We start from the raw sequence: 13,740 nt of genomic DNA on the forward strand, positions 1-13,740 counted from the left end.
CTGTGCTTACTCCCTATGGTATTAGTGAGACCCAGGCAGGTCAGCTCTGAGGTGGCCCACTGGGGAACTTGGGAGCAGGGTGGTGATGGTAGCAAAATTTGTGGTGGGCCACTAGTCCTATACTGGATCCCCCAAAGTGCTGTGTCAGCTGGGGTATGTATACTGGGATAGCCAGGGGGTGCAAGGTTGGATGTGGCATGTGAGGATCCTGAGTGTGGCTGGGCCTGGTGTGAGACATTGGCTGTGGGTGCACAGCTGGGTGCTGTGTAGTAGCTGGGCAGGGCACACGGTGGCAGCTGTGTACCCAGGGGATGGGTGCGGTGCATGAGAGTGGCTGGGATCACAAGGGTGGGTGTTGTAGCTGGGCAAGGTGTGTGGCAGCAGGTCTGCTCCTGGTGGCTGGCTGGTACATGTGCAATTTTAACAAAATTTGCCTTGAGCCCTGGGCCAAGGCTACAAGTATCTATGTAGCCCTGCCTCCTGCAGGTGGCTCTGTGTTTATGCTGGGGGGCAGTGGAGGAAAATGGTGCCTGCCAGTTCCCTTGTTTTCAAAGAAGTTTACCAACATGCTCTGAAATCAGTTTGACCAGTTCTGTCTCCCATTTGCCCCCTGGTTGTATAAACTGCCATTTTTAAAAAGACTTTATTTATTTGACAGAGAGGGAGAGTGAGAGGGAGAAGCAGACTCCCCACTGAGCAGAGAGCCCAATGCGGGGCTCAATCCCAGGACCCTGAGATCATGACCTGAACTGAAGGCAGATGCTTAACCAACCGAGCCAGGTGCCCCATAAACTGCCATTTTTATGTTGCCTCTCTACACAGTCTGCTGTTTCTTTAAGGGTGGTGACCCACCTATCACTTGCCTTCTTAGCTCACCTGGTGCTGAGTCAGCTGACTTTTAAAGCTCCAGGCTCTAAGGCCCACTCGTTTTACAAACTCATGGAATTTAACCCCTCTGGTTTTTAAAGCCAAATTTTATGGGGATAAGTCTTCCCCATGTGCTCTCTGGTGCAAGGGCCTGTTTATTTGCCCTTTCAACATGCATAGCTCCCTCCCTCCTGAGGGCAACCTCCCTCTGCCTTTCTGACCTTCCTAACCTTTCAGATGCAATTTCTTTTCTATACTTGTGGAGTTTGTTCTGCCAGTCTTCAGATTGCTCTCTGGTCTTTTGACTTGGGTGTGGATGATATCTAATTGTAAACATGGGATGAGGTGAGCTCAGGGTCCTCATATTTCTCCATCTTCCCAAGTTCCCCAATATTCCAATGCAACAGTTTTTTTTTGAAGATTGTATTTATTTATTTTAGAGAGAGTGAGTGTGTGTGAATGGGGGGAGGGGCAGAGGGAGAGGGAATCTCAAGCAGACTCCATGCTGAGCATGGAGCGTGATGTGGGGCTTGATCTCACAACCTGAGCTGAAACCAAGTGTTGGACGCTTAACTGGCTGAGCTACCCAGGCACACCTCCAAAGCAACAGTTTTTTTTTCTTTTTTTATTGTTATGTTAATCACCATATATTACATAATTTGTTTTGGTGTACTGTTCCATGATTCATTGTTTGTTCATAACACCCAGTGCTCCATGCAGAATGCAAAGCAACAGTTTTAAATATAATATGTGTTAAGACTTTCCCCATAACTTTTTTTTAGTTTAGATAATCAACAAAGTGATAAATCAAACCTTGACTTTTTTTTTAGCATTTTCAAATTCCCACATTGTAAATACTTCCCACTGCCTGATGTCAAGCTACAATTGTGATGTCACTGAATGAGGAGTTGGGAGAGATGTGTAGCAGCACACATCTGTTATGGGGTATTTCCATCTTACAGAGACTATAGATGTAAATAACCTCAAGGGCATAGAGAATAATAAAATATAGTACAAGAATGAGGAAATGATATGTTTTGAGTATTTCCTTTGGTTTTAATATAATTTAATTGTAGATGTATATAAATTTTAATAATGGCCGTGTTTAACAACTAGCTCACAAAATTTCTGAAGATTTAACAATTAGTTCTTGTGAGCTGGGATGGGGCAACTTTGGCATATTGGTAGGCAACTGAACTTTTGCAGGACCTATTATGGGTTAGGCACTGCATGTGTAACCTCTAAGATTCCTTAGTTCTTAGCAGTCTTAATAATAATGGTACATAATTCAATACCACTGGCTGTTGCTCCACCTGTTTCTTGCAGGATCCCAGTCCTCTGTTGTGTCTCTTAAATTTTTCTTGAAGTTCCTAGTTGGTATTTCTCCTGAGATCATGAACAAGTCTGTCATGTGTTGTTGGTGCTCTGCAGCACATTAACTAGGTATTCATCTGTTCTTACTATCTCCCATTAAGACTCTGCTGTTTCTTGGGTGCTGCCCCTACTCTGCTGAACTCAAGTGTCTCTTCCCGACCCTGTGGCTCTTCTTCTGGGTACTGACAAGAGAACACAGGACTCTTCATGGTGCCAGAGCATCTGGATAATTTGTCTTAAGGTAGGGGAGAATGTATCTCTCTTGCTTTGTATTATACTTTTTTGGAAGGCGTCCTCAAGTAAGAGTGCTGATAACCTTACAACTTATTTTGACTAAACTTTTGTTTCAGGATAGTTTTTAGATTTATAGAAAAGTTGAGAAGATAGTACAGGGAGTCCTCAAATACCTTATAATTAGTTTCCCCTATTGTTAATATCTTACATTATTAGAGTACATTTGTCACAATTAATGGATCAACATTAATGCATTATTATTAACTAAAGTCCATACTTTACTCAGATTTCTTCTTTTTCCTAATGTCCTTTTTCTGTTCAAGTATTCCATCCAGGATGCCACACTACATTTAATAGTCATATTTCTTTTGATTCCTCATGGCTGTGACAGTTTCTAAGACTTCTTATTTTTGATGACTTTGACCGTTTTGAGGCATACTGGTCAAATGTTTTGTAGAATGTCCCTCAACTGAGATTTGTCTAATGTTTCTCTCATGGTTAGACTTAGAATATATAGGTTTTTGGGAGCAAGACCACACAGGTAAAGTGCCATTCTCACCACATTATATCAAGGGTACCTACTGTCAATGTGACTTATCACAGTTGAACTTTATTACCTGGCTGAGGTAGTGCTTGTCAGGTTTCTCCATTGTAAAGTTACTATTTTTTTAAACACCTTTCTATACTCTTTGGAAGGAAGTCACTATGCATAGCCAATGTTTAAGGAGTGGGGAGTATATTGAGGGTGGAATATTTACATAAATTATTTGGAATCTTATGCACAGGAGATTGGTCTCTTCTTCCCATTTGTTTGTTTATTTAACTATTTACATCAGTATGGGCTCATGGATATTTATTTTAAACTTCTAGGTATAACCTAGTATAGTTAATGCTTATTATTCACAGATTCTGTGTTTTTGAATTTGCCTTGCTAAAATTTATTTGTAACTCTCAAATCAATACTTGTGGCACTTTCATGTTCATTTTCAGACATGTGCAAAGCAACAAAAAAACTTTAGCAGCCTGAAGTTCATGTTCCCAGCTGAGGTCGAATAAGGCAATGCTCTGCCTTCTTGTTTCACCTCTCATATTATAAACAAGTATGCTTTTTATCATCTATTTAATGTCATGTTTTCCCCACTTTTGTGGTTTTTATTTGTGATTTCACTGCTTAAAATGGCCCCCAAGCTTAGTGCCAAAGTACTGTCTAGTGTTCCCAAGTGTAAGAAGGCTGTGGTGGAGAAAATATATATGTTAGATAAGCTTTGTCCAGGCATGAATTATAGTGCTCTTGTCCATGAGTTCACTGTTAAGGACTCAACAGTATATATTAAATAAGTTGTCTTTAAACAGAAACCTGCATTAAAACAAGGTTATATATTGATCAAAGAGAATGTTGTATCAAGAGGCTTATAGGAACCTAACTGTATTTTCTCTAGGAGCAGTGGTTCAATATTAGCTAATTCAGTATTCATGGAGACTTTGTAGAACATAACTACCATGGGTAATGAGTATAGACTTTTCTAGTATTTTATTAATTTGTTGCTAAAATGGCTACCACTTTGGCCATTGGAAGCTCTTTCATTTGACTCCTGCATCCCTTTGTCTCTTTGCTATAAATCTCTCATCAGTGCCTGTGTGTACGTGTGTGTGTGTGTGTGTGTGTGTGTGTGTGTGTGTGTGTGTGTGTGTGTGTGAGAGAGAGAGAGAGAGAGAGAGAGAGAGATTGAGAGAGAGGTTTTTCAAAGCAGTTCTTTAATGTCTGGCAATTCCTTAATTTTATGCCTCATTTATAGAGTCAGCCATTTCTCCATGGAGCCCTACTTCCTCTTTTTTTGGAGAATGGTATTAGAAATCAGAATCTGGGTACTAGGTGTGCTTGTTGCTATTGAGGTGTCAGTGCTTCTACACCCTCTTCGCTGACAGAGAAAAGAGATATGTGTGTCTATACTAACACATGTATATACATATATCTATAAATATTTCTACATGTAACCATGTGCATCTATATTAAGCTAAACATCAGTCCAAACTGATGTCTCCAACTCTATTATCTCATGGATCATTTTAGCCTCTCCCCTTAATTATCTGTGACCTCCGATTCCAATAGCAAAATAACAAGCTCCCACCATCTGCCATCCATTTACTTAATTATTCAATCTAGTATACATGTATAGTGGTATCAAAATTGTTAAACCACAGTCTTGTGGGAAACAACTTTCTCAAATGGAGCATGGTGCTTATGTACAGTGCCTTTTGTCATTAGTCTTACTGTCTCCACTTACCTCCAAAGTTACTTAGCTCAGTACCTTTTTTTCCCTCACAGCTTTTACTAATACCCTTTAAAGTCCTTACCTGTTCCATTACTACCTATTCAGACATAAGCTATGTGGGACTGGGCTAGGAAACAAATCCAAGTGAGAGATACCCAACTGTACCCAGGATTCCTGAAGACTAAGCTATTTTACCCCTCCCACTCCACCCCCTGATTCTTATACTTTTCTGTACCACAATTCTCCTTCAGGAGCTTCCTCGGTTTTTGCAGAAATATCTTTCTTTAGGGCTGTTAAAGATTGTGCCAGATATACCCAAACATGTCTGGGTCTTACTTAGACATAAGCTGTGACCTCTGCTTTACATGCTTCATCTCATTTAATTTTACTTAATCCTCATACAGATAGTTTCTAAAATTTATAAAGTGCTTACTATTGTCAGGCATTTTTCTAGGTGTATTAGAAGTATTAGCTTGATTAGACCTCAAGAACATATGAGATAGGGTCTGTTTTCTGCCATTTTACAGATATGAAAGGCTCAGAGAGGTTAAGTAACTTGCTCAAGGTCATACACATCAAAGTCTGTGCTCTTTCTATTAAACCACATTGCCTCAAGTTACATAGAGCTGAATCTCAATTAAAAAAAACTATATGTCTTCTATTTTTCTTTTTTAGAGGACACTTTTTAGGAAGTAAGGCCATTGTGGACAATGGGGAAACATAAGGAAATCTAGATTTCACTGTATTGTATTTCTTGTATAATTTGTCACACATCTTGGCATGCCCAGACTTTTTAGTCTTGGTAACTGAGCAGAAAATCCACAGAGAAGGAAGGTTGCTGCAGATGACCAGAAACTATTTTCCTAGTTCTGTTGCTCTCCCATCCTTAGCTATTTTTGAGATTCAAACATATTTCTTTCTTTTTTTAAAAAAGATTTTATTTATTTATTTGACAGAGAGACACAGCGAGAGAGGGAACACAAGCAGGGGGAGTGGGAGAGGGAGAAGCAGGCTTCCTACAGAGCGGGGAGCCTGATGCGGGGCTCGATCCCAGGACCCCGGGACTATGACCTGAGCCAAAGGCAGACACTTAATGAGTGAGCCGCCCAGGCACCCCAAGATTCAAACATATTTCAATTCAATAAACATGTATTGGGCACTTACTTTGCATGGGCACTATTCTAGGTACTAGTGGGAAATAGAGAAATGAATAAGGCATGGCTCTACAACGCAAGGAGTTTTATCTTAGTGGGGAAGAACAACATGTATCTAAAATATAGTTTCAAATAATATGGAAAGGGAGTAACATTATCTGATCAATTGTAAGCCCAACCTGCTCGTTTTGGGGGCTTTATCTTTTGTGCTATGCTTGATTCATCTTAACATTAGAATGATGCTCTGCTGAGTACCAATGACCTGGGCCTCTTGGGAATATTCAGAGACCCAAAGGGAGGCCAGCCTGTAGTTCCAAAGTAGCTATGGATTATCACATTATAGAGCATATCATATATATCACATATAGGGCCTTTGTAGAGGGTCAGTGGTCCCAGCCCAGCAGAGGGTCAGATATGGTGCTTTGTGCTTGCCTGGTTTCTGCTTAATGCTCAAGGAGGGACAGCCTCAGCTTTGCCTAATTTCCTTTTGGCTCCCAGACCTCCCACCTCTCTTATAGATTGGCATTTCCTGGCTTCCTTGCCATCCGCTCTTCCTTTCCCCAGTCTAATTAGTAGATCGGTGGGAGGTAGCCTCAGAAAGGGAAGGCTTTTCCCTGAGTACCCATTCTTTACAGCAATCCAGCCATTTGGGCTTTAATTGGCTTCAGAGGGCCACTTAGTGCTTTGTCCTTTGTGCATCAGGAAGTTAATTACTTAATAAACCAAATGGGAGTCTTTCAAAAATGCAATGTTAGCTCTTCTCTTTCTTAGAGCACAACTTGGGACAGGCTAGGGTACTCTAGTCACTGCAAGAACAGCCTAAGATAAACTTGGGTGGGTGCAGAAGTTTGTGTTGAATGCTCTGAATTTAGGAATCCTCTTTCATAATATGGGTTCTCTTAGGTCCCCAGGGCCCCTTCCTACAGCTCCTCTCTAGGATTGCCCTTTCCATGCTGACCCCGTGCTTTGACTCTTTTTTAGTAGGTATGTTCTGTATTCAATTTCAAGGAGGCCCTGTTCACTTAATCTGGCAAAGCAATTTATAGTAACATTAGTAGCCAACACTTAAAATGTAAACCAACACTTATAGTCATTCTGCTAAATGCTTTAAACGAATTCATTAAATCCTCCCACCAACCCTATGAAGTTGATTGTTCTTATTTTACCCATAGTACAGATGAAGAAATCAAGGCCCAGAGAGTTTAAGTGACTTATTTAAGATCACACAGCTAGCAAACAGTGGAGATGGAATTTGAATCCAGGTTGTCTGACACTGGAACCATGGTCTACAAACCACCAAAGGTAAAGCCAAGTGTGTTTCAGTAATGACTGATAATCACCTAGTTGCTGAGGTATGTTTGCATACTTTTCCTAACCTTTTTCTAGAGTGCCTATATATTTATTGAGCACCTACTATTGACCCAGATGATATTTTCATTTTAACAGTGGCATTTAATGTCTTAATTCATAGGAGTGACTAAAGTAGGCATCATGAAAGGATTAAAGAACAATTAAATGTTACATTGCATAGTATTGATCCTAAGTACACTGGTGTTTAAGGGTGTGGAATTGTGCTAGGTTTGGACAGGTAGAGATAAAGGAAGGGAAAAGCATTTTAAGCAGGGGGGGAATAACATAGCAAGGGATAGAACTGAGAAGAAGGTGAAAAGGGAGGAATGAGGAGATGTATTTGGCTAGCATAGTGATTTTTCAAGTGTCTGTGTAACTAGGACAGAACCTCCCAAACTCTATGGCCACAGCCCTTCCTGTTACATCTGCCAAGGAATATCTCTAGCAGGGAAGGTACGTTGTCTTGTAATAACAGCTAACATTTATTGGGTACAATGGTTCTACAACATTTATGAAAATTATTTCATCAAATATTCAAAACAGCCTTATGAAACTGGAGCTGTTAGTCTCCCCACTTTTGAGATGAGGAAATAGAGGCTCAGGGATGCTAAGAAACTTACCCAAGATTACATAGCTAGTAAGAAGCAGAGCTGGAAGATGAACCTAGGTAGTCTAGCTCCAGAGAATGGATCTTAACTATAAAGATATACTTTATCTGTTTGGACAGTCCTACTGCTATATAGGGTCTTATAACCTCTTTGTAAGCTCATCCTCTGGTTTGTTAATCCAGACCTTATATTTGAAAGGACTACTTTTGTCCTTCAAGCTTATGGCCTAGGTCAGGAGCAGACCAAGTAGCTTCTTTGATTCTTTTTGTCTAGGGTCCAACTTTGGTTTTGGCTGTCACTGTCATCACCACTCTTACAAAATGTAACACAGAAAAACAAAACTAAAGAAAATAGGGCCCTTCCCCCTAAAGTCTAAAACTGAGCTGGCCTTAACTGTTTTTGCTAGGCTTCTTTACCTTGGGTTCGGCCATAATCCTGTTGGGCCTTACAAGTGATGAGCTCCTCCTATTAGATGCTTGAGGAGGAAGAGTTAATTCTGAGAAAGAAGCAATGGAAAGAGCAGTTTTCTTAGTCTACTTACATATACAGAAGTTGTACCATCTAACATGGTGGACAGAATGGGTTTTTGGAGGTCATTTTGACCTTCAGCCTTATGTATTATGGACTTAGAGAAGATAGAAAGAAAGCTTTAAGCTCTCCTTTAGCTGTAGGGCAAAACCACTACTACACCACAATTTGTTGCTTGGTTTACCCAAGATGATTAATAGTTTAGCCTGTGACCACTCCGGAGTGTTGTTCTTTCTTTTAATGAAATAAAATTTGGTTAAGCGTCTGCCTTCGGCTCAGGTCATGATCCCCGGGTCCTGGGATCAAGCCCCACATCGGGCTCTCTGCTCAGCGGGAGCCTGCTTCTCCCTCTCCCTGCTGCTCCCCCTGCTTGTACTCTCTCTCTGCCAAATGAATAAATAAAATCTTCAAAAAATAAACCTTTTGTGAAAGTCTCTTTCACGTGTGCCCCCTCCCCTAAGCATCTGAAATTGTTTTGTACAAAGTTACTTTAATTAAATTCACCAAACTATGACAAAAAGCTGCTTTGTATTGTCTATTTCTCATCTCATTCACCGCTATGTTAGAACACCCTCCCCAGAGAGGATTTAACAATGTATGTGTTGTCCCAAATGGGCCCTCACCCAGAAAAAGCCACACTAAAACCCTCCTCCCATTATCAAATGTTTCCCTGTTCTCAAAAGGAATTTAAATTTCTAAAAATTAGGAACAAAATCCCTTCCCCCTCAAAATGATTTCCATTCTCCTCTTTGCACAGAAATAGGCTTTATTTAACAGGCAGGAGGTGGCAATTATAAGTTCTTAAGCAGCATGATAAAAGTGGTGTTACAGGAGGATTGATCTGGCAATAGCATACTATTGCTATAATAATACTATCTTAACACAGTATTTCTCACACTGTGATGCAATTGCCTGTTTACTTATCTTTCTCCCTGAAAAGACTGTAAACTTGTGGGACAGTTACTTAGTCATCTCTACTTCCAGTGCCTAGTACAGTGTTCATTGAATAAGAAGAGACTGGAGGCAGAAAAGCTAATGATGTAAGAGTGGGGTAGAAGAGAGGGCTACTGAAGTAGTTCAGATATGTGAGGTGATGAGAGCCCGGATAAGGACAGCATGTGTGAGATACTTTGTAAGCAGATATGCCAGAATAATATGGATGGAGGGGTGAAGATTTAAGAGATGACAAGATTTCTAAGTTGGAGAATCATAAAATAGTACTATTGGGTTTTAGGGGGACAGAAAAGAATACCTCTTTGTTCCTGTACTGAGCTCAGAACCGAGAAATAAGACTCAATAAATGAATGAATATCAAAATGTGAGTACCTTATGAATTATGCAGATTTCTCCTTATAGTAATTGGCCTACCAGGACAACTGTAGCCTTCCCCTCCAGGAGCACAGCTCATCCTGTAGGATTCTCACTTGGATGAGAACAGCCTAAAACAACGCTCTCAGTGCAGGCATATCTGAAAGAGAAAGCCCCATCTGCAAAGAGCCAGGTAATAAATATTTGAGACTTTTCAGGCCATATGACTGGTCCTGTCACAACTTTTGCCTCTGCTGTTGGAGCATGAAAGCAGCCATAGGCAGTAGGTAAAGAACAAGCATGTCTGTATTCCAATAAACTTTAGTAACAAAAGTAGGTGGTGGGCTGATTTTGGTTCATGGGCTAGAGTCTGCCAACCCTGGAACAGAAGGAACTGAGTTGAACAGTTTTTCATTATTCTCACCAATAAGCTAACTCACACCTTGAGGAAAAGGGAATGAGGGGTTGCAGACTGGCTATGTATATTATTCTAGTGGAAGCTTCTTTAGGGAAACCTTAAACCTGGGAAATACTAGATCCCTTATAACAGACACCATTGACAGAGTAACTTGGAAGAGAAGTTTTGTGGAGAAAAGCTTATCTTTGGAGATGCTGAGTTTGAGGTGACAGTAGGATGAACAAGTGGAGGTTTATCTGTAGCCATAGTGATGTGGGGATCTAGCTTGTACTATCTTGGGAGAGCCAAATGTGCACATCTTTTCTCAACTCTGTGTTCAGTGATCTCACTATGGTAGCTTGAAATTGGCCATGGTGGGAGTACGCATAGCATGGAAATTGGCAAAAACTAGAAATCAGTTTCTTGACATAAGCAGAACTGTTAAACATTTACCAGCACAGCACTGCATGTAGAAGGTATGAAATATGGATCTGAAATACAGTTGCAAATAAGACTCAGTGAGGGAATCATCTGCTTGGAGGTGAGAGCTGAAGCTTTGACAGTGGACGAGTCTACTGAGTATGGGTTGGAAAAGAGCAAAGTAAACAAGCCTGTATACTTGGGGAATATTCACAGTTTAGGGTCTGTACAATAAGTAAACAGAAGCTTGGAAGAGAGACGGGAGAAGTAGAAGGAGACTAGGGAAGATGCAGTATCAGAGTAAGTGGTCATCCCTTACTACCTATGATATCAGGCCCCTTGGCAAACATATCAGAAAAGGACCACTTACTCCTGGTTAATTATAAAACAAGAAGCCTATATACCCCTGAATAAGTTGAGTTGGTGGGGGAGAGACTCCAGGGAGTCTGTGGACCTTCCAAATAGACCCAAGGTTTGTCCCTTTAAGGCTTGCTCCTTAGTCCTGCATGGTATTTCAGACAAGATCAAGGGAGACAGAATTTGGAGCAGCTGATATAATGCCACCTAACAAAGTCCAACACTGACAACTTAAAAGCCCCAAATTCCATATTATTGCTCTTTAACTCACAAAGAATCTAGCTGCTGTTCTGGTTTAAAGCCTTGGATGGCAGTCCTAGCTGAGAAATCTAACAGGAGGAATCCCCCTAAACAAACTAGAAAAGGCCAAGTCTATTAATTAGAGATCAACTAATGCTTACACTAGACCCAGTGGCCTACTTGTTTTGAGGTCACCAATTAGTGAGACTAGTAAGGATCTTGCCCTCTTCCCAGGGGATTCTGAAGCTCATGAAAACTTTGCTGCCTTTGTAGTCTAATGGCTTCAGAGTGTTTCTCCTGACTCTGGAGCTCACTTTGATCTTTCCCAGGGCTAGACCCCTGAGGCCCCAGACACCCAAAATAAAGATGTATACTTGCTAATAATGGACCCAGACCCAAACCTGAGCATACTAGATGAAGCCACATGTAAGGCTCCAAACACAAATTCTGGTGAGGCACAGCAAAAACTGTGGCCTTTTAACATAGTACTTTGGTCTCCTAACATAGTACTTTAGTATCCAAATGCCATTGTGTTTATTCCCCAACTTTTTATGGCCGTGTTGGAGATTTGTGAGTCTAATCTGCCTACCTGTCTACCCTGCTTGGCTCTAACTAATTGACAGCAAACATAAGGAATTAGTTGTAGATCAATGTTGTACCTTTAGTACCTCATTAGTGATTACTAAAATTTATTAATATATCAATGGTTTGCTAGATATTTTATATCATATTGCTTAATCCTTATATAAACCCTATGAAATAGATATTATTAATATTCCTATTTTATAGAAGAGAAAATTAAGAGACAGAAATATTAAATAGCTTATTCAAGGTCATGCAGTAGGTGGCAGAGCCACGATAAAAACCTCAGTGATCCAACTCCACATGTTCTCATGAGGAGATATAGACTCATTTCCCTGTCTATATCTACAAGACATGATTATCTGTTAATGTTGGACCAGAGGATATGGTTTGGGCATGAGATAGAATGGGGCTTATGATTATCCCAAATCAAAATTAGCTATAGGCTTAGAAGCTGGAGAATGCAGTCTTCCTTCCTTCCTTCCTTCCTTCCTTCCTTCCTTCCTTCCTTCCTTCCTTCCTTCCTTCCTTCTTTCTTTCTTTCTTTCTTTCTTTCTTTCTTTCTTTCTTTCTTTCTTTCTTTCTTTCTTTCTTTCTTTCTTTCTTTCTCTTTCTTTCTTTCTTTCTTTCTTTCTTTCTTTCTTTCTTTCTTTCTTTCTTCTTTTCTTTCTTTCTTTCTTTCTTTTCTCTTTTCCCTCTCCCTCTCCCTTTCCCTCTCCCTCTCCCTCTCCCTTTCCTTTTCCCTTTCCCTTTCCCTTTCCCTTCCCTTCCCTTCCCTTCCCTTTTCTTTTCTTTTCTTTCTTTTTTTTCTTTCCCACACAGATGGACTTACAGAATGGGAGACTAGAAACTGAGAAAGTGCTACAGAGAAAAGAGACAGGCCCACATAATTATTTCAGTGAAGTGACCCTAAACCTTCTGGTTAATATTGCCCAGTTAATATTTACCCTTCCTACAGTGGAGAGGAGCAAATGTGGGATTCTAATACTGTTTCCTCCTAAGCAATGGAGCAGTAGTCCCTCCTTCCATGGAGATATGAAGCAGGGAATGATATATGCAAAGGGGCTGGTACACAGTAGGTACTCCATGCATGTTAACCTCAGCTGATTTAAATAGACCCAGTCTGCTCATACATATACACAAGACAAGGCATTTCTCTCCTGGCCTTCAGCATTTGTCTCAACCCACAGCCTGTTAAGTGTTCTGACTTGCAATTCTTCCATTTCACCTATTCTGGTTCTCTGTCCTGTCTCTTGTGGTGGGAGAATCAGACAATAAAGGGAAAAATAATATAATGTTAGGTAAGTGCCATGAAGAAAATAAAACATGGTAATGGGTGAGAGAGTGGCTGAGGGAGTGGCAACATTAGTAGAAAGGCCATCAGAGGAGGTGACATTTGACCTGAAAGCTGAGTGATGAGAAAGACTCAGCCAGACAAAGATAGGGGAGAAGGGGGTCCCAGACAAGAAGTAACAGCAGGTGCAAAGACTCCAAGCTGGGAATGGGAGTTGGCAGGTCTAAAGAATATAAAGGTCCATGTGGATGGAGTATAGTGACTAGGGAGGGTGTGAATATATGAAATAAAGTTGGAGAAGCTGGCAGAATCTGGGTCACTCAGGGCCTCATGGGCCATAGTACACAACTTGAATTTGAGTCTAAGGACAGTGGGAAGTCCCTGTTGGGCTTACTACTCTGGCTTCTGAAATGTGCCTTAGAGTGTTCTTGTTTCCTCATGTCCTATGTCTTCCCATTGTGAATAATAACAGGTTTTCACTGTCCCAGAGAACTGATTCAATCTCCAGGGGTTTAAAACCATCCATTTGGGGTGCCTTGGTGGCTCAGTCAGTTAAGTGTCTGTCTTTGGCTCAGGTCACAATCCCAGGGTCCTGGGATCAAGCCCCACATTGGGCTCCCTGCTTGGCGGAAAGCCTGCTTCTCCCTCTCCCTCTGCCTGCAGCTCCCCCTGCTTGTGTTCTCTCTCTGTCAAAATAAATAAAATCTTTAAAAAAATAAATAAAACCACCCATTCTGTGCTGTCACTGCCCCTC

The 13,740-nt window shown here is 40.9% G+C and overlaps 1 protein-coding gene across 2 annotated transcripts in view; it reads left to right on the forward strand.

The window, feature by feature from the left end:
• The window catches only part of SMARCA1 (SWI/SNF related, matrix associated, actin dependent regulator of chromatin, subfamily a, member 1), a 462,233-nt gene extending 459,751 nt beyond the window's left edge, over positions 1–2,482 (forward strand). For both annotated transcript variants that reach the window (XM_035725645.1, XM_027608387.1), the window contains one exon: positions 2,343–2,482. In XM_035725645.1, the coding sequence (XP_035581538.1) occupies positions 2,343–2,471 (129 nt within the window). In that variant the 3' untranslated portion in view covers positions 2,472–2,482. The remainder of the gene's footprint in view (positions 1–2,342) is intronic.
• The last annotated feature ends 11,258 nt before the right edge of the window (positions 2,483–13,740 follow it).

This window comes from Zalophus californianus, chromosome X (assembly GCF_009762305.2).
Source record: "Zalophus californianus isolate mZalCal1 chromosome X, mZalCal1.pri.v2, whole genome shotgun sequence".
Taxonomy (NCBI): domain Eukaryota; kingdom Metazoa; phylum Chordata; class Mammalia; order Carnivora; family Otariidae; genus Zalophus; species Zalophus californianus.